Here is a 19,278-nt window from a genome sequence, read left to right on the forward strand (position 1 = left end):
ATTGGTTTTGTTATTGATATGGTCAATTATGCTGATTTTCCTTTGATCGAACCAGCCCTATCTAACTATGAAGTTAGAATTTTAAAGTCCAGTCAGAATTTTCCTCCATAGCTGGCCCTCTTCCTGACTGACTCGTAAGTTCCATGGTCTCTTCTACTTTTAAATTCTGTCTTTTTCATTAACCTAAACCAGGGAGTGGACTGAGAAAAGCATGCAGGTAGTGGAACTGTATTTGCCAAGCCTAGTGCTCCTTTCATATGCAAATAGAACACTAGCCACTTCATTATCTCTGTAACTTGCCACTGATTACCAGTAATTTTATCAAGTCAACTGGGGAATCAGCTAATGAGAAGTCCCCTGATTAATACTAAGCAAAAACAATCATGAAACTGGGAGAGACAATCTGAGCCCACCATGCTAATTTTCCAGACCACACTCATGCAGTGTACTGGGAATACTGTTTTCTAGGTAAATGCTTGATACCTTTCACAAATACTAAACCTATCATGAAAAGTCCAAAAGAAAAATCATAAAAATCCAGAGATTCTGTGTCAAGGAACAAATACTATAAATAGCAAGAAAGGAAGAGTTCAAGTATGGAGGAGGCCAGAGTCAGGGTTATACAAGATTTAGCAGTTACCACAATCAAACAATTCCAAAGGCAAAAAAATACAGGTTTATGACCAAAAAAAAAAAAACAACTTATCCAGCAAATCTGAGTAAAACATTACTGGAAAAAAATGGATATTTACTGTGTTAACCTGAAAGTTTGGTTAAAGAAGGCAAACAAGTTAGGTGATACATTATCATATAGTTTATTCCCCTTTAGCTAGCGAATCATGTTAACATGGAAGCCAGAATGTGATTCTGACTCCAAGATTAGGCAAAATGAGAGAGGTTTTATACAGTTTAGAGTGATCTGACTCAGGATGTCTGTGTTATAAAAAATACAGTCTCCATATGTTTGTTTAACATATAGCATGGGAAGGGAATTTTTTTAATTGAATAGGTTGTAAATACAATAAAATAGGAGAATGTCGAAGTGTCAACTGAAACTCAAGATAAGAAAAGTCCCATTATTCGAGAGAGTATCTGGTCCCAGACATCCTGGGCTTAGAGATAACAAATAAGAAGAATGTTGATCAGCTCTATCTGGTCCTGGAATTTGCTGACACAGGAAGGGGTGTTTTAGTTCACTCAGAGAGAAAAAGATTAATTTAGGTTTTTGGCCCTTATTGGGCCAATTGATCTTAAATGACTATCAACTGAAATAATGTTCTTCCAAGGAGTCCTGTTATAAAAACAAGAATTGAGTAGAAACTTTAAAAAACAAAGACAGAGTCAAAAGAAACATGAAAAGGTATGTACTAGTAATCAGAAAGAATGATATATACCAACGATGAAGTGGCTACATTCTAATAAAGAGAGATTGATTATACAAGTGTCACCTCAGATCCTTAATGCTATCAGTTGTCATAGAGGGAGTTAAATAAATTAGAGGGCCTAGAATTGTTTTCGTTTTGTTTTGTTTTGCTTTGATGATCATGAGAGGTGAAGAACTCCTTTCCAGGAAGACACTGGCATCAGACCTAAATGACCTGGTGCTAGAACTGGTCAATATCTCATTGATCTAAGAAACATTATATGAGGGGAATTCCATTTTACTGAGGCATGTGGTTTAGAGCCTCAGTGATTCCTCTCTTCATGGAAGGAAGTCTTGCTTATAAAGGCGTAGCTGTCAAGAGTCCTAGTCCCAGCCCTTACAGAGACTTATAGACCTAAGAAGTGGGGGAGGGGGAATTCCCTATTCCTGGTGCACCAAATTTAAGCTCTCACCCCTTGCTCTTTTCAGTGAAGGAAAGAAGTCCAGCTTGTGAAAGTGTGGTTTCCAGCTTTGGTCAGCAAATCATGTATCTAAGAGGCAAGGAATTTCCTATCACTGAAACGTAAAGTTCAGTGACCTGGCCCTTGCTTTCTGTGGAAAAGACAGAGAGTGGTAATGAGCTTGTCTGTTCTATTCCATCCACAAAGATGTGGCTACCAGGAAATTGGTCAGTAGTCCATTAACTAAAGAGAGGAACCAGTGGCCCAGGCTCAGCTTATTACCCATCCAGCTGGTTTAGTCAGATTCTGACATGAAAGAACAACTCCAAAAGTCTTTACAGGAGGCACATTGATGCTTACTACTACCAGAGGTCAATGGTGAATGTAAACAAGGTTCAGAAGCCAGCAGTGCAAGCAGTGAAACGTATAGGAAGGAATAGAGAAGGGGAGAGAGTGGGAATTCCCTGGGAGAGGGGGGAGGGGTCCCACTCAGGGAATTAAGTAATCCCTGTGAGATATAAAAGCTGGGTCCTGATGGATTTACAGGAGAATTCTATCAAACTTTTAAAGAACAGAATAATTAGTACCCATACTTCAAAAATTATTCCCCAAAATAGAAAAAGTACCTAATCAAAATCCTTTCACGATACAAATATAGTCCTAATACCTAAACTAGGGTATGATATAATGCAGATGGAAAACTATAGGTCAATATCATTAATAACTATTGACTCAAAATTTTGAATAAAATCCTCTCAGTCTACAACAACATATCTGAGAAGTTAATCGTTATGACTCAATAGGTTTTTAACTAGGGATGCAAGGACATTCTATTTAGAAAAAAAAATCAACATAATTAATAATATGAAAAACCAAAAGTGTCCCAAACACAGTGTTATCTCCATAGATGCAGAAAAGGCCTTTGAAAAAACACAACATTAATTTTTACTATGAACAAATAATAAATAAATGAAACCTTACAAAATATAGGCATAGAGGGATGCTTTTTCAATATCATAAAAAGCATTTATCTAAAACTCAAAGCAAGCATCATACACAATGGAGATACACTAGAATTTTTTCCAATAAATACAAAAGTGAAACAAGGCTACCTACTCTACCCACTGTTATTCAATATATTTCTAGAAATGTTAGCAACAGTAATAAGACAAGAGAAAGATATTTAAGTCATAAAGAGAGGTAAAGAAAATGAAACTATTCCTATTTGCTGATGATATGGTGGCATACTTGGAAAATCCTAGAGAATCAGCAAAGATACTAACTGATATAATTAACAGTTTCAGCAAAGCCACAGGCTATAAAATAAAAACTCAAAAATCAACAGCATTTCTATGATATAGTAACACATGCAAAGAAGGAAAAATAGAAAGGGAAATTCCATTCCAAATAATTACAAAATGCACAAGCTGTCTGGAGATCAATCTACCAAAGCCCCTAGAAGACTTGTATAGATTCAATTACAGTGTTCCTTAAACAAATGAAGAATAGCTTAAATAGCTGGAGGAACATTCAGTTCTCATAGCCAGATTGTGCAAATATTTTTAAATGGCACTGCTACTAAAAGAATCAAATTGATTCTGTATCATTTTTAGTTGCCTATTTGCAGTTAGTTGATTTTGCTCTGTAACTGTCTAAGTCATGGTTCTTTGTCTCTGAACTTAGTTCAGAATTCAGCTGACCTGTAATGAGTTAAGTTTAGAAATCCAGTTCTCCTGTTAATCACTATTCTGGTCTTGTGTCAAGGAAATCTATTACCCTTAAAGTATTTAGGTAAACATCAGGGAGTTTGACTGAGTATCTTTGCACCACCAAGTCATCCTTCAAGAATATCTGGTTTGTTATCCAAAAAGTTTGCTATCTTTATCCTTACAGTTTCAGCTAGAACTGAACAATGAACATTCCTTAGTCACAGCAGAGAAAGAGGAGGCTGTTGCTAGCCTCATTCCCAATGTCCACATTTTCTTCCATCTGTAATGCTAGCCTTCCTATTTTCTGTATTCCCCTAAACATAGGAGAGCTGTTTGCTTCATTCGGGGTCTTAGCTTTGCCAGAGAAGCTGAGATTCTATTTATTGGTAAATCTGTGCTTTGCTTATAAATTAATTGTGCTTGGAACTTTATGCCTCAATCTACTTTAATTTTAACTGCTATAGCTTGACAGCCATAAAGGGATTGGGGGAGGCTGATCTCCAAGTTGATCTCCAAGGAAGCCTATTGGGGAGAATTCTCCTTTAAGAGTGGTCAGGTGAGATTTGCCACCAAGGAGCTTCTCCACTGAGAGATCAGACTACCCCCTCACCCCAGGCACAATCTTTCTTCCCTAAGATCATCCCCACACACATTGTTGGGGAAATCTTTTCTTGTTTGTCTTGTGTCTTATTTGTGTTTAAGTGTAACTGTCTACAGCATTTGACAATAATAAGCTCAGGAATCAGAATTAGAGATTAAGACTCTTGGAGAGGGGCAGCTAGGTGGCACAGTGGATACAGCACGGGCCCTGAAGTCAGGAGGACCTGAGTTCAAATCCAGCCTCAGACCAAACACTTGACACTTACTAGCTGTGTGACCCTGAGCAAGTCACTTAACCCCAACAGCCTGAGCAAAAAAAAAAAAAAGACTCTTGGAGAAAAAAATGTAAGGGACTCCCAGTTTCCTGCCAGGAAGGGTGCACATTGTTGGTATCAACATCCCTTCAGGGAAATGGTATAATACTATGACATCCCTTAGGGAATTGCCTACTTCTGTTCCAGGAGGTTGAAGGTGTATTAAGAAACAAAGATATTTCCTCCTTGAAGAAGATATTGGAGAAGTACATCAGAAGTGACAATTATTAGCAAGTTGGCATGACCAACAGTTATACATAACTATAGCCAGAGAGTGACTGGAAAACTGGTAGAGGAATCTTTACAGTTGGAAAAAAAGGGAAACCAAAATTATTAATTTAAAGATATGTGTCCCAGAATTTTACTTAAAAGAGGGACTTTTATTGGTAAGCACTGAATTTTTTTTCTGGAACTTTGTTAGTAAATGCTTTGTGTCTATCTTGTCTTACTATCTATGACTGAAAGGCAAACTAACTTTTTCTTGGGGTCTTATCAGCCCAAGAAGAAAGGTTTTTAAAAGCTTTTTTCTTGAAAAAGAGTGAATCTCTTTCTCTCTCTCTCTCTCTCTCTCTCTCTCTCTCTCTTTCTGACTCTTGCCAAGTCAAGGAAGTAGACAAGAGAAACACAGATAAGAGGGACAAGGATCTTTCCCCAAATTTGCAGAAATTTATGACATTGTAAACTAATTAGAAACTAAGTTTGTAAATAAAATGTAAGTTGTCTACTGTGAATTTCCAAATTGTGATTTGAATGTTTTTGTAAGTGCTGAAATATTCTAGTGAGTTTTGGGTTAACATTCTTAGAATATGTTTCAAGGAAATTAAGAACATAACCGTGAAAGTTACAGGGACCTTCGATCACTTTTCCCTTCGGAAGTGACAGATTTACTGTTTTAAGTGGGGGGGGGAAGGTAATTTCACTGATGAGAGAAAGGGGGAAGTAGCATCAGTGAAATGCCAAAGTAAAAAAAAAAGGTTGCAGTTTGTATTTTAAATAGTTATTGCACTCAGGAATTACTTACCTATGTTGATTCTTTCTTGGTTCACAAAAAAGAGAAAATCAGGAACAGCTAAAATAAATAACTATTTTGCTTCTCACACATTAAAAAATAAACTTGTTTAAGGGAACAACTGGAATGTTAGTGAAATTTAATTTGGAAAAAACTTTGTGTTACTTTATGAATAATATAACAGAATTTAATTGTTTGAATAAGTTAGAAATAAGTCACCAAAAGGTATTTCATAAGAAGGATATGAGAAATGTTATATGGCTATTGTTTATGATACAGAAACTATAGTGGCACCTAGGTGGCACAGTGGATACAGCATAGCCCTGGAGTCAGGAGGATCTGACCTGAGTTCAAATCCGGGTTCAGACACATAACACTTACCAACTGTGTGATCCTGGGCAAGTTACTTAAACCTATTGCCTAGCACCTCCGCCAAAAAAAAAATCATATCAAAAAAAAAGAAACTATAGTAACACATTTACAACATGGAATTATTTGAAGAATATTCTTCAAATTGAAAGCCCACTAGAAGACTTATGCTTTGGTTGTTATCTGAGAAATATAAAATCCTCATAAAATCCTTTAAAGGGGATGAGAATACAAGACTGCCACTTCAAATCTTTGGTAATAGAATACCTGAGATTAGCAGGCCCTATGATGTGGAGTAATTTTAGATTTTAATTTTGTGATTGTAAATCCATACTTAATATGGGAAAGGTCTGCCCTGAAACTAAGTCATGATGTAGTTTGGCACTAAGACAAAATGCTGTGTAAGTATAGATACAGGATAATAGGAGCAAAATCCAATTTCTATAAATTTGTTGTTGTTATTGTTCAGCTGTTTCAGTTCTATCCAACACTTCATATCCCTTTTGGAATTTTCTTGGCAAAGATACTGGAGTGTGTGTCCATTTTCTTCTCCAATTCATTTAAAAGGTGAGGAAACTGAGGCAAACAGGGTCACACAGTTAATAAGTGTCTGAGGGCAGGTTTCAACTCAGGTCTTTCTGACTCCAGGCCCATGTCTCTATCCACTACAGCTGTTGTCAATTTCTTAGATATGTAATTTTAGGTAAGTAACCTCATCTCTGTTTACCTCAATTTACTATTATGGAAAGAAGATAAAAATAGCTCCCACCTTCCAGGATTTTTGTAAGAATCACATCATTATGAAGTGCTTACCACAAGACCTGGCATATGTTAAGCATTATACGTGTTAATTATTATTATTTCTCTAATTGAACACAATCATTCCGTACTGGATAACTACGTACTGGGTTTTAACATGGTAAGTATAAAATGCCAAACATCATAAGATGAATGGTTTTCTACGTAATTTGGAAATGCATTTCATTTGATGTCATCTCACTAGTAATAACTGAGTAGTTCCATCTTTTAAATTCATGATATTGTGAATGTTATTATCTTGTTGCTACATTTTCTTATATTATGAATCCTGGGAAACAATTATATAAGAAATGCTATTAAGAAGATGATAAAAATTATGTCATTGGAGAATTCAGCTCCTTTTAATTTGGATACTGTGAAATTATTAATTAGGTTATGAGACACTATTCTCATAATGTTAAAACTTATGAAGTATTTAATTAGGTATATTTTAAATGAGAAGGATAATAATTACCTTGTGGAAAAGAAAGACAGACAGAAGTTGTAAAATCTACGTATAATTAAACTTGCCAAGCTTCTTGGGACCATATGCATGACCAAGGTCATGAATGCTGTAAGATTCCTAAATAATGAATTGGTTTCTTGTAAAAGTTGGATTGCCTCTTTCCCTCCTTGTAAATAAAGGGGAGGGAGAATTCACTATCTTATCTATAGCAAAATCTGAATTTCATCTAACACTCTCTGGCTATCACTTAATAAAATACCATATCTGTTACTCTGGAGATATATTGATATTCTTCTAGGGTTCCCTTTTTTTTATCAGTGATCACATATTCACTATCTATGTGGAATTATAGAATGCAAGTATTTTCTTAATTTGTAATTATTGTTTTTTGACACCAGGATAAATTTAAACTGGGAAAGAAAAAGGATAAGAAGAAGAAAAGAATATTGAGTGAAACTTTCTGTGTGTGTGTGAGGCCTGGCAAACTTTTATTGCTAACTACCCTATTGAAAAACAGTTAGGTAGTACAGTGGACAGACTACTGGGCTTGGAATCAGGAAGACTCATCTTCATGAATTCAAATCCTATCTCAGACACTTTCTAGCTGTGTGACCCTGGGCAAATCACTTAACCTTGCTTTCCTCAATTCCCCATCTGTAAAAATAAGTTGGAGAAGGAAATGGCAAACTACTCCAATATCTTTGCCAAGAAAACCCCAAATGGGGTCACAAAGAATCAGACACAACGCAGCAGCAACAATAAACTCGTTGCAACAACACGAGAGTAATAATACCTGTATGTAGCCCTCAGCTATGTTTAGTGAAACTTTTCTCTTGGAGGTGTGGTCTCATGGGATTGTAATCTGATATCGTTTTGAGTTTTGAATTGAGTTTGAGTTGCCTGATTGATCATTAAGTCAGTAATACACCATTCAAGGAAAGTGCTGCTCAAGGGAGTCTAGTTGGAAAACTGCTACAGGTGGATGTGTGTGCCTGGGAAAAGTTGAGGGCACAAGGTTGGCGTGCACTAAGGTAGGCTCTTCCTGACTCAGTTGCGCTATTTCCTTTCACCTGATCAATCCTGATCCAGGCTATGATGCTCTGTGACTGAGACGGAGCTTTTCTGTATCATTGGCTGAACTGAGGATGCTGTATCCTATACCTAAGGTGAATCATTCTGTGCCCTTAGGCTTTGGCCTAGAAGATCAATTTTGATGCTGCTATACTCATGCCCCTGCTTACTCCTTTCATACCAAATCTCTCTACCCAGGGAACATAAAGCAGTAATTTATATATTCTATACATATTATCATATTACAATATATAATTCTATTTTATTATTCTATACAATAATATTACATAATTATATATAAATATTATATATAAATTAATTTTATTGCTACAATTCTCTAGCACCTCTGCAATGCTATAATAGAATGTAGGGTCCTTGAAATAGCTAAGAACAATTCGGGAATAATTATACAAAGATTAAGAAGTTTGTGGGACAAGCATATAAATCTATTACTTAGTAACATTAGAATCAGAAACATCTTCTGTTTGGTTACAAGAGGAAAAAAAATTCTGTGTAATAATTTATCTTAGAGAAGAGATCTTTTTGAACTATCTTGTGCTGCCTCACAGAGCAATCCAGTTTTACTGGGGCCTTAGATAAAGGCTTATCAATTTTATTAGTCTCTCCAAAGAATTATCCTTTATTATTTGCTTTTTGTGTTTTTATCCAATTTTTTCTTCTCTAATTTCTCACATCTCTTTTTTTCTGCTCATTTTGGCTTTCCTTATTTTAAATGGGGTGGGTATAGCAGGCTGGAGTCCCCAGGAAAGAAGAGGGAAGACCTTTAGGGGTTGGGAAGAAAGGAGGGCAGATATCCCCCTGACCCTGAGGAGAGCAGGAACAAATCAGATAACCAGTGCCAAGTGGAGATTTTAGAAGAGAGCTGTGAAGGCGAGGGGAGCAGAAGTCAGGACAACCTTCAGTGGAGACAAGAAGAAATGGACATCTGCAGAGGCTGGCAAAGCCAACTTCACAGTCTCTAAGACCCAAGGATCCTCATGTGGCAACAAAGTTCTGGTTAGTTCAGAGGACACACAGTAAACCCCCTGTTCATGCTTATCTGCCCTTAAAGTGTCCGGAGAAATGCCTTGGAAGGCAGCAAAGAGCCCTCTCAGTCTGAGGACATCCAAAGCAACAGGGAGCAATTATGGTCTAGCAGGCCCTTATGGATTAGTATGGGTTCTTCTAAAAGGAGTTGGCTGTTGAGGAAAGATTCTTGGGCAGCCCTTTAGGCCACTGTTTTATTCAGCCGTCTGCCTGCACTTACTTCCCCAAAACCTTTCCATTTTGTAACAAAGGCTTGCCATTTCCCTGCCACTCTGAAATCTTCCCACCCCTTGGTCAAGAAGGCCTATGCTTCCCAGACAGCTTTCTCTTCAACAGAGTTACCCAAAGATCACACCATGGTTGTGCAGAAACTTTATTAAGAGAGTTGAAACATGATTCATTTTTGTTCCAGAAAGTTTTCCCTTTTCCCAGAAATAGTGTATCTTGTGACCCTCCACCCCAATCACAACCCTAAATCATCTCTTGTAGACCCACCCCTATGTGACCCACTGTTCTGAGGCTTACTAGGAGCTCTGTAGGACAAACCAAAGTTACTTCACAATATCCTCCTCCAACTCCTTCTTCCTTGTCTGCTCCCCTAATCCAATCCAGGCTCATTTTCTGGGAAACCTACATGAATATTTCTGTATACATACACATATATTTGTCTTATTTGTTTAATCCCTGCCCAAACGCCTGGCTTGCTTCAGGGACCAGGGACTTCTACTGAATTCTTTGATGGGTCATCACTTTCATCTAGAGACTATGAGAATTCATGGTTGCATTCAAGGCCTAAAGAATTTTAAGGATCATGAGTGCAACTAGATGCAGGATAGTTTGATGGGTAACCATTATGGCCAGGTACTAGATCTTTTAACTTATCAGACCTATGAACGGGACTTAAATAATTTGAACTTGCCCTACTATCTTCTCCATTCTAGGGGTTGGCGGTTGGGGAAATGATAATGGCTATGGTTTGGATTACCGCCCCTTTTTGACAGAAAATTGTTGTTGAACTCCCTCTTGACTGGACACCTGTTTTTTAACGGCGGTTTTCTTTTCTCCTTTTTTTATGTTCACATCTATCCAATGAAATGCAAAGCCTGTTAAGCATGCCGAATCATAACGAGCAAAGATAGAAGTCAGTGCCTTCCCACCGTCTGTGGAGGAAGCGGTGAACTGATTTGGACCAACTTTGCCAAACTCAAGTTTCTTGCCTTTGTTCGTCACGAAGGTGAGTTGCTGGAGGCACCTCGTATTGCCATTGCTGCCAGTCACTTGAACAATGAACTCATCTGTGCTTAGGACTTCCTTGAGAGAGCCCTTAGGACTACCATACCTCAAGCTCCATTCAGTCCCATGCCGTACTTGGATGCTAGCAGAGAAAATGCATCACATATCCTGAGAATTGGTGCTAATCCATCATCCCTCACCCTTTAACAAAGATCATCAAAGCTCACGGTGCCCATTTATAACACGTCCCAACAAGTGGTTATCTAGCCTGTGCTTGGAAACCTCAAATGAAGGGACATTCACTCCTCCCAAGGTTTCTGAGTAACAGAGACCTTTCCAGTATCCTTCAGTCATGCCATGTATATGACATCCCATAGCCTTGAGAAAATATTCTTTATCCCCGGTCAGAGCATGGAAGAATAAAAGCAGGATTGAATGTGGTAGATCTCCCTGTCCAACTCCATAGTCAAACATCACCATGCTCCCTGTATGGGCAATTCTATGTATGTTTTAGTGAGAGAGAGCAGGATCAATGTGACATGACTGGCCATGTTAAAGAGAGCACTGAGGACCCTTCTAGGTGCTTAAGTGAATGTATGTGTATAAATCACAAACGTCATGTGGGAGCATAAGGACGAGAGAAGTTGCTCCTTGAAACCTACTCACCTCGTTAGGTAACCTGATAGTCCAACCTGGATGCGGACTCCATTGATCTCCTTCTGCTCTTTAGAAAGGACAAAATTGGAGCCTTCCTCCTCACGTTGTAAGATACTTTGGTCTTGGCTTTCTGAAAGAGAAAAATGGAAGCAAAAGCTTTCCCCAGACGACCTTACCACTAGGAATATACATGACTATTAAACACCAGTCAGAGCCATGGTCCTGGTGTGGAGGTCAGAGGCGCTGTCTGTCAACAGGTTACTGCAGAGTCAGTCAGGCCCTTGCACCAGGAGTCAAGGACTTCCCCTAACAAGATGCAAAGATGCCAACACCCCTCCTCCACAAATGTTTTCATTCTTGGCCAGCTTCCTGAATGACTCCATTCATGCTTTCCTTTTTTATATTCTTTTAGCCCATAGAAATGCATTTAAAGCTTCTTAAAAATTTTATTTCCTTCTTCCTGGCATCCTAGTGGAACTTGTGCTCAAGATGTGTTTGTCTCTGAGGCTTTACTTGTAAAAATAAAAGGACTAGAAGGTCTGGCTGAAATATGTCCCAAATGTCCACAGCCTTTCTATTTGTCTTCCCATCACAGTTTGAGTTAGAAAAATGAATGACTTATGGTGATTTTTTTATCTCTCACCAAGGACTAAATCTGGTGTGTTTTCTAGGTTTTGTGGAATAGATTGTAGGGGTGCTGGACTGTATACGCTTCTTCCTTTTTTTCCATCTTGGCTGGTCTCTTTTGACCCTTGTGCATAAAAGAAAATTACTTGGCTGGTCTGGAGTGTATGGAGAGAGGGAGTAAAAGGGAAAGAGCAGGTGCCAGAATCAATTGTGCAGCTATATATGGTAGCATCCATGGAAGAAACAGAAAAGGTAATTGGGGAGCACGTGGAAGGTTGTAGAATGGTGAAAGGAAGAAGTCCTGGAGTGATACAGTAAGGTCCCTTGGACTAGATCTAGGAGAATGAGTTGTGGCTCAAGGAATCCGGCTCTGTTTGGAAAGATGTAAAGCCCAGGGTTGTATCAATTACAGAGAAATAGGTGAACGATAGAGCCATTGGTGTCGAGTGCTAAGGCTCTGAAATCCAGATTGTACATTTCAGAGAGAAAGGGCTAATTGATGAGAGTAGGTAATTGGTGCGTTATTTTTTCATGATTTTGAATGGCCAACTCCACTTAAAACCTGACACTTGAAAATAGTGACCTGTCAACTGAATCTTCTCTTTTACATGTAGAACATTCCTATTTCATTTTACCAGTGAAATGGTTCTTAGCACTCTCATCATCCTCCCATCCCCTCTTCCAAGGGAGGCATAGGGTGTCACATGAGGGAGTTGAAGCCTGGGGTTGAAGAAAGAACCTGGGCTGCAATGAAATCTGCTGTCAGTCTTAGGACTATGTGACCTGACTCATGCCTAATTCTTATTCTGGAAGTCTAAGCAGGACACCAGGTCAAAGGTAGAGACAGATGTCAGAGAACTTACGCTGGGATCCATTGGCTGAGGCTCCAAGGAGGACAAGTGTCAGGAATAGCAGCAGCATCTAGAAGGAAGACAGAACCCAAGTAGTTAGTGTATGGTGGGAGCCGATTAGCGAACCAGGAGAGTATAGTATAAGCCCTGGAGAAGACGTAGCTACATTCCTTCTCCACCCAATGAAACCATCCTCTCTCCCCCTACTCCCCTCCCGAAAAATAGAAGCAAAGTATCAGTGAATTTCAAAGAGTCCTGAGTAGGGTAAGAACTGACGAGGTATCTCCATGGATACCTAAACAGTATCTATGAGTTCCTTAAATGTAGACTAGAAGCACTATTCCCTTGGGTTTTGGCCTCAAACGTTGGGCTGGCCCTATCAGTTCTGACATCTCTCACTTACCTGGACAGGTGGTGTCTCAGTTGTAGGTGACTACTCTGTGACCATGCCATTCTCACTTCGGCATTTTATAACTCTGCAGTGTTGACTCAGGTGCTGTTTGAGGCCTTGGTCCAGCCCCAGGCTTTACCTCTTGTCCAAGGTTCTAGCTATGTTCTTAGGCCACCCCAAATCCCAGGACAATGTTGGTGATCAGAGAGGGATTACCCAGAGTCTTCTCTTGCCAATGAACCCAGATGGACAATGTTTGTCTTCCTTGCTTTGCAGCCTAAACAAACAGAGGGGACTGTTCTGACACTGGTTCACAGACCCATTCTGTATGACTCCCTTGCCTCCCTCTGGACCTTCAGAGATCATTGGCCTTCAAGGAAGAAGCCTGAAGGTTAAGGTCTGACCATTCTCCTTCTACACCCTGGGGATAGTGAACAAGCATGGATGTCCTTCCCAAAATGAAGGTAACATTCATTTATGAAGGGCTTCCTGTGCATGTAGCATTGTGCTATAGTCCTGGAGAGATAAAACATTCAAGTAATCAATCCTATTGATAGAGAGGTAGAAGTTTACGGGGGAAGAAAATGAAATACACTCTTTGACCCAACTTCTGTAGCATCTGGTTTTGTTTGACTGTCTTCCTCTTTTACAAAGTTGGATTCAGGGCTGTGTGTTGTTGACAAGATGGCATGAGGTGAAATTATGTTCAGAAATGAAAGCAAAAAGCATTAATAAAACTCATTTTTTAACAGCTTGCATGAAACAATGGCTCTGTGGTTCAGGTTCACCATACTCAAGCCTCTGAAAAGCCGAGGGCATCTAGGAGACTAACAGAGACGTAATGTGCTTGTCAGTCACCAGAAACCTGAACTGAAAAGCTAAGAGAGGTGCCAGGGTAGAACAGTACTTCTCTTTGCTAAGGCGTACCACTAGATCCCCTCCATCTTTCCAAGAGATGAGCTAGCTAGAGTGAGAAGCAGTTACCAGCCCCCAGTTATAGGACAGCAGGCAGAGAATCACTGGCCATTAGGAACTTCAGAATGTGCTGTAACTGGAGAAACATCCTAATCACTTCCTCCTCCCACCTCTATGCAAGTTAGGCTAATTTTGTCTTTAAAGATATTGAAGTCATCTTTGGGATTAAATTGGTTCATGGGAGTGAAAGCTCAGGCCTGAATTGCTTCAGAAGCTCTCTCTTATGCTTGACCTGGAACACTACCATAACATCACAGGAGCAGGGAAGTCTCACTCATTTGAATCAACTAGAGGTTTCCTTGATGCATACCCTTGCTGAATTTCATTCTACCGCTATTCCTAACCAAATCTTTTTATAACTTCTGGATGACCAGCGAGTGTCTAATTTTGCTCCATTCTCTGACTTAAACCACCACGGGACTGGCCAGAGTCAGAACAAGCATAGCTATATACCCTGGTCAGTTAGGAGGAGCCAAGAACTGAATCCAGAGTCAATGCATTAGCATCTGTGATTCGTCTTGCTGAATGGCAGGGGCCAAACATCAGTTGGAATCTGTGTTTTAATTTCGATACTCCTGTGCTGGGGAGCAGGTAGGTGGTGCAGTGGATAGAGCACTGGACCTGGATTCAGGAGGACCTGACCTGAGTTCAAATCTGGACTCAGACACATAACACTTACTAGCTGTGTGACCCTGGGCAAGTCACTCAAACACATTGCCTAACTTCCCGCCAAAAAAAAAATCCTATAAAAAAAAGAAACAATACTAACACATTTACAACATGGAATTATTTGAAGAATATTCTTCAAACTGAAAGACCACTAGAAAACTTATACTTTGGTTGTTATCTGAGAAATACAAAATCCTCATAAAATCCTTTAAAGGGGATGAGAATACAAGACTGCCACTTCAAATCTTTGGTAATAAAATACCTGAGATTAGCAGGCCCTATGATGTGGAGTAATTTTAGATTTTGATTTTAAATCCATATTTAATATGGGAAAGGTCTGCCCTGAAACAAAATCATGATGCAGTTTGACACTAAGACAAAATGCTGTATAAGTATGGATACAGGATAATAGGAGTGTTTTGCTTCCAGGAACCAAGATGGTGGAGTGAAAAGGTAGTCCCTCTCACCTCCCCTATCAACCTCTGAAAACCCAGAAAATATCACCCCAGAAAAAAACCCTGGAACAGCTGAACTGGAAGAAAGACAGGGAGAAGCTGTGCAGCAGCCCAGCAAACAGCTCTCCCAGTGCCTCAACAATAATAGGGGAAGCAGCACTGCAGGGGGCCCCAGGCAGATAAGCACACTGCAGCATTCATCTGAAAGGAGCTGAAGAAAGCAACCTAAAGTCTTCATAAAGCTCGAGCCTTGCTTATTCCAGCCCAGCACCAGGTAGGCCTTCAGAACACCAGGAAGAGATCCAAACCCAGGCGGTGATCGGGCAAGCACCAACACCTGGACCTCAAGTGTCTCGGTGAGGGCGGGGGAACGATGGAGGCCAGCTCAGAAAACCACTAGGTGCCTCAGCACTCTACTGCAAAGGAATCTCCCAGTGCATTAGCAGAAATAAGGGAGACACACTGCAGGGGCCCAGGCAGATAAACACCCTGCAGCACCCATCTAAAAGGAGCTGAAGAAAGCTAAAGGAAAGGAAAAGCAGGCAACCTAGAATTGCCTGAAAGTTCCAGCCTTGCTGATTCCAGCCCAACACGAGGTAAGCTGCCAGAAACCTACAGCCTCCAATTGCCAATAAGAGGCCCAGCACACAAAGCCAGTGACCAAGACCTAGGCTCCCAACACAAGAAGCTTGGGTCAGTGCCCTCTGTTCCCCAGCAGGAGAGCTCAATCTCTTTAAAGGCCAGGGAATAAAGAAACACCATGAGTAAAAGGAAACATACCATAGATTCATATTGTGAGAAGAATGAAGATCAAGACAGAAATTCTGAAGAGGACAACATTGTCAACAAACCCACATCTGCAACAACAAAAGGGAATATGAACTGGTCTGAAGCCCAAAAAGCCTTCTTAGAAGAGCTCAAGAAGGATTTTAATAGTCAAATGACAGAGGTAGAAGAGTCCTTCAAAACTAGAATTGGCCAATTGGAAAAAAAATACACTGAAGAAAACAAGTCCCTAAAAACACAATTGGCCAATCGAAGAAGGAAGTACAAAATCTAACAGAAGAAAACAATCTGTTAAAAACTAGAATTGGACAAATGGAAACTAATGTCTATGAGAGAGCAAGAATCAGTCAAACAGAAACAAAAAAATGAAAAAATAGATGAAAATGTAAAATACCTCATTGTAAAACAACGACCTGGAAAATCGATCAGGAGAGACAATTTAAAAATTATTGGACTACCTGAAAATGATGATGAAAAAAAGAGCCTGGACAGTATCTTTCAGGAAATCATAAAGGAAAACTGCCCTGAAGTCCTAGAACCAGAAGGGAAAATAACCATAGAAAGAATCCACTGATCACCACCTGAAAGAGATCCCAAATTGACAATGCCAAGGAATATAATAGCAAAATTCCAAAATTACCAGATGAAAGAGAAGGTGCTGCAAGCAGCCAGAAAGACAATTTAAATATCATGGAACCACAGTCAGGATTACACAGGACCTTGCAGCTTCTACATTAAAAGACCCAGGGCATGGAACATGATATTCCATAAGGCAAAGGAGCTTGGAATGCAGCCAAGGATCAATTACTACCAGCAAAAATGAGCATCATTTTTCAAGGGAGGATGGATATTCAAGAAATAGGGACTTCCAAACTTTCCTGATAAAAAGACCAGAGCTCAACAAAAAATTTGATCTTCAAGTACAAGACTCAAGAAGGACATAAAAAGGTAAATGGGACAGAAAGATACAATGTGTTGTCAATTGGAGGGGGCTGTTTAAACCCCTACAAGGGAATATGACACTTGCAACCTTGAGAACTGTATTGTTATTACATGTTAAAGGAGTATACATAAAGAGGGTGGATATTAGTTGACTTTGATGTAATGATAAAAAAAAATCTAATCAAGTGGGTTAAATGGATCCAAATAAGTGGATCAATCTGATCTTAGAAAATGTACTGAGAAAGGAGGAGGCAGACAAGGGTAAATTACATTACAGGAAAAGACACAAAATCCTATTACAGCAGAGGGAAAGAAGGGAGGGGGAGCATTGTTTGAACCTTACTCTCATCAGATTTGGCTCAAGAAGGGAATAACACAATCAGTTAGATATAGAAATTTAACTTGCCCTATAGGCAGTAGGAGGGAAAAGGGGAAAGAAAAGGGAGGGGGAAAGAAGGGAGGGAAGAAGCAGTAAGAGTAAAGGGAAGAAAAGGGAAAGGGATAATAAAAGGGAAGAGGGACTGAAGGAGGCGGTCAAAAGCAAAACACTAGTGAAGGGGGAAAGGAAAAAGGAGAAAGAAAAGCATAAATAGGGGGAGAAAAGGATGGAGAAAAAGACACAGATAGTAATCATAACTGTGAATGTGAATGGGATGAACTCTCCCATAAAAAGGAAACGGATTGCAGAATGGATTAAAAACCATAATCCTACAATATGTTGTTTACAGGAAACACATTTGAAAAAGAGTGACACATACAGGGTAAAGGTAAAAGGCTGGAGCAGAATATATTATGCTTCAGCTGAAGTAAAAAAAGCAGGGGTAGCAATCCTGATCTCAGACAAAGCAAAAGCAAAAATAGATCTAATCAAAAGAGATAAGGAAGGAAACTACATCCTGCTAAAAGGCACCATAGACAATGAAGTAATATCATTACTAAACATATATGCACCAAATGGTATAGCATCCAAATTCTTAAGGAGAAGTTCAGGGAGTTACAGGAAGAAATAGACAGCAAAACTATACTAGTGGGGGACCTGAACAACCCCCTCTCTGCACTAGATAAATCTAACCACAAAATAAACAAGAAAGAAGTTAAGGAGGTGAATAGAACATTAAAAGTTAGGTATGATAGACCTCTGGAGAAAACTGAATGGGATAGAAAGGAATATACTTTTTTCTCGCAGTACATGGCACATACACAAAAATTGACCATGTACTAGGGCATAAAAACCTCACAATCCAATGCAGAAAGGCAGAAATATTAAATGCATCCTTTTCAGATCATGATGCAATAAAAATTATATGTAATAAAGGGCCATGGAAAGATAGACTAAAAAATAATTGGAAACTAAATAATCTAATCCTAAAAAATGATTGAGTCAAACAACAAATCATAGAAACAATCAATAATTTCATTCAAAAGAATGACAATAATGAGACAACATACCAACACCTATGGGATGCAGTGAAAGCAATTCTTAGGGGAAGTTTTATATCTCTAAATGCTTACATAAATAAATAGAAAAAGGAGATTAATGAATTGGGCATACAACTAAAAAAACTAGAAAAGAACAAATTAAAAATCCTCAACTAAACACCAAATTAGAAATATTGAAAAAAAGGAAAAATTAATAAAATTGAAATTAAGAAAACTATTGAACTAATAAATAAAACTAAGAGCTGGTTTTATGAAAAAACCAATAAAATAGATAAACCTTTGGTTAATTTAATTAAAAAAAGAAAGAAGAAAACCAAATTACTAGTATCAAGAATGAAAAGGGTGAAGCTACCACCAAGGAAGAGGAAATTAAAACAATAATTAGGAATTATTTTGCCCAACTATATGCCAACAAATTTGACAATCTTAGTGAAATGGATACATATTTACAAAAATATAAATTGCCCAGATTAACAAAGAGGAAGTAAAATACTTAAATAACCCCATCTCAGAAAAAAATTGAACAAGCCATTGATGAACTCCCTAGGAAAAAATCTCCAGGGCCAGATGGATTTACATGCAATTCTATCAAACATTTAAAGAACAATTAATTCCAATACTATATAGACTATTTGGGAAAATAGGTGAAGAAGGAGTCTTACCAAATTCTTTTTATGATACAAATATGGTGTTGATACCTAAACCAGGAAGAGTCAAAATAGAGAAAGAAAATTATAGACCAATTTCTCTAATGAATATAGATGCAAAAATTTTAAACAAAATACTAGCAAATAGATTGCAGCAACTTATCACAAGAATAATACACTATGACCAGGTAGGATTTATACCAGGAATGCAGGGTTGGTTCAATATTAGGAAAACTATCAGCATATTGAGCATATCAACACCAAAACCAACAGAAACCACATGATCATCTCAATAGATGCAGAAAAAGCTTTTGATAATACAACCCATTCCTATTAAAAACACTAGAAAGCATAGGTATAAATGGAGTCTTCCTTAAAATAATAAATAGCATCTATCT

At 38.7% G+C, this 19,278-nt stretch overlaps 1 protein-coding gene across 1 annotated transcript in view; it reads right to left on the bottom strand.

Annotated features, from left to right (window-relative positions):
* Positions 1-19,278, bottom strand: part of LOC110221829 (A-kinase anchor protein 17A-like) — a 132,567-nt gene that overhangs the window by 73,397 nt on the left and 39,892 nt on the right. Inside the window, 2 exon segments of the mRNA XM_078151711.1 lie at positions 10,365-10,582; positions 11,107-11,227. Of these exon segments, the coding sequence (XP_078007837.1) occupies positions 10,365-10,582; positions 11,107-11,227 (339 nt within the window).

Source organism: Phascolarctos cinereus, unplaced genomic scaffold, assembly GCF_003287225.1.
Source record: "Phascolarctos cinereus isolate Bilbo 61053 unplaced genomic scaffold, phaCin_HiC Scaffold_4;HRSCAF=312, whole genome shotgun sequence".
In the NCBI taxonomy this organism is placed as follows: Eukaryota; Metazoa; Chordata; class Mammalia; order Diprotodontia; family Phascolarctidae; genus Phascolarctos; species Phascolarctos cinereus.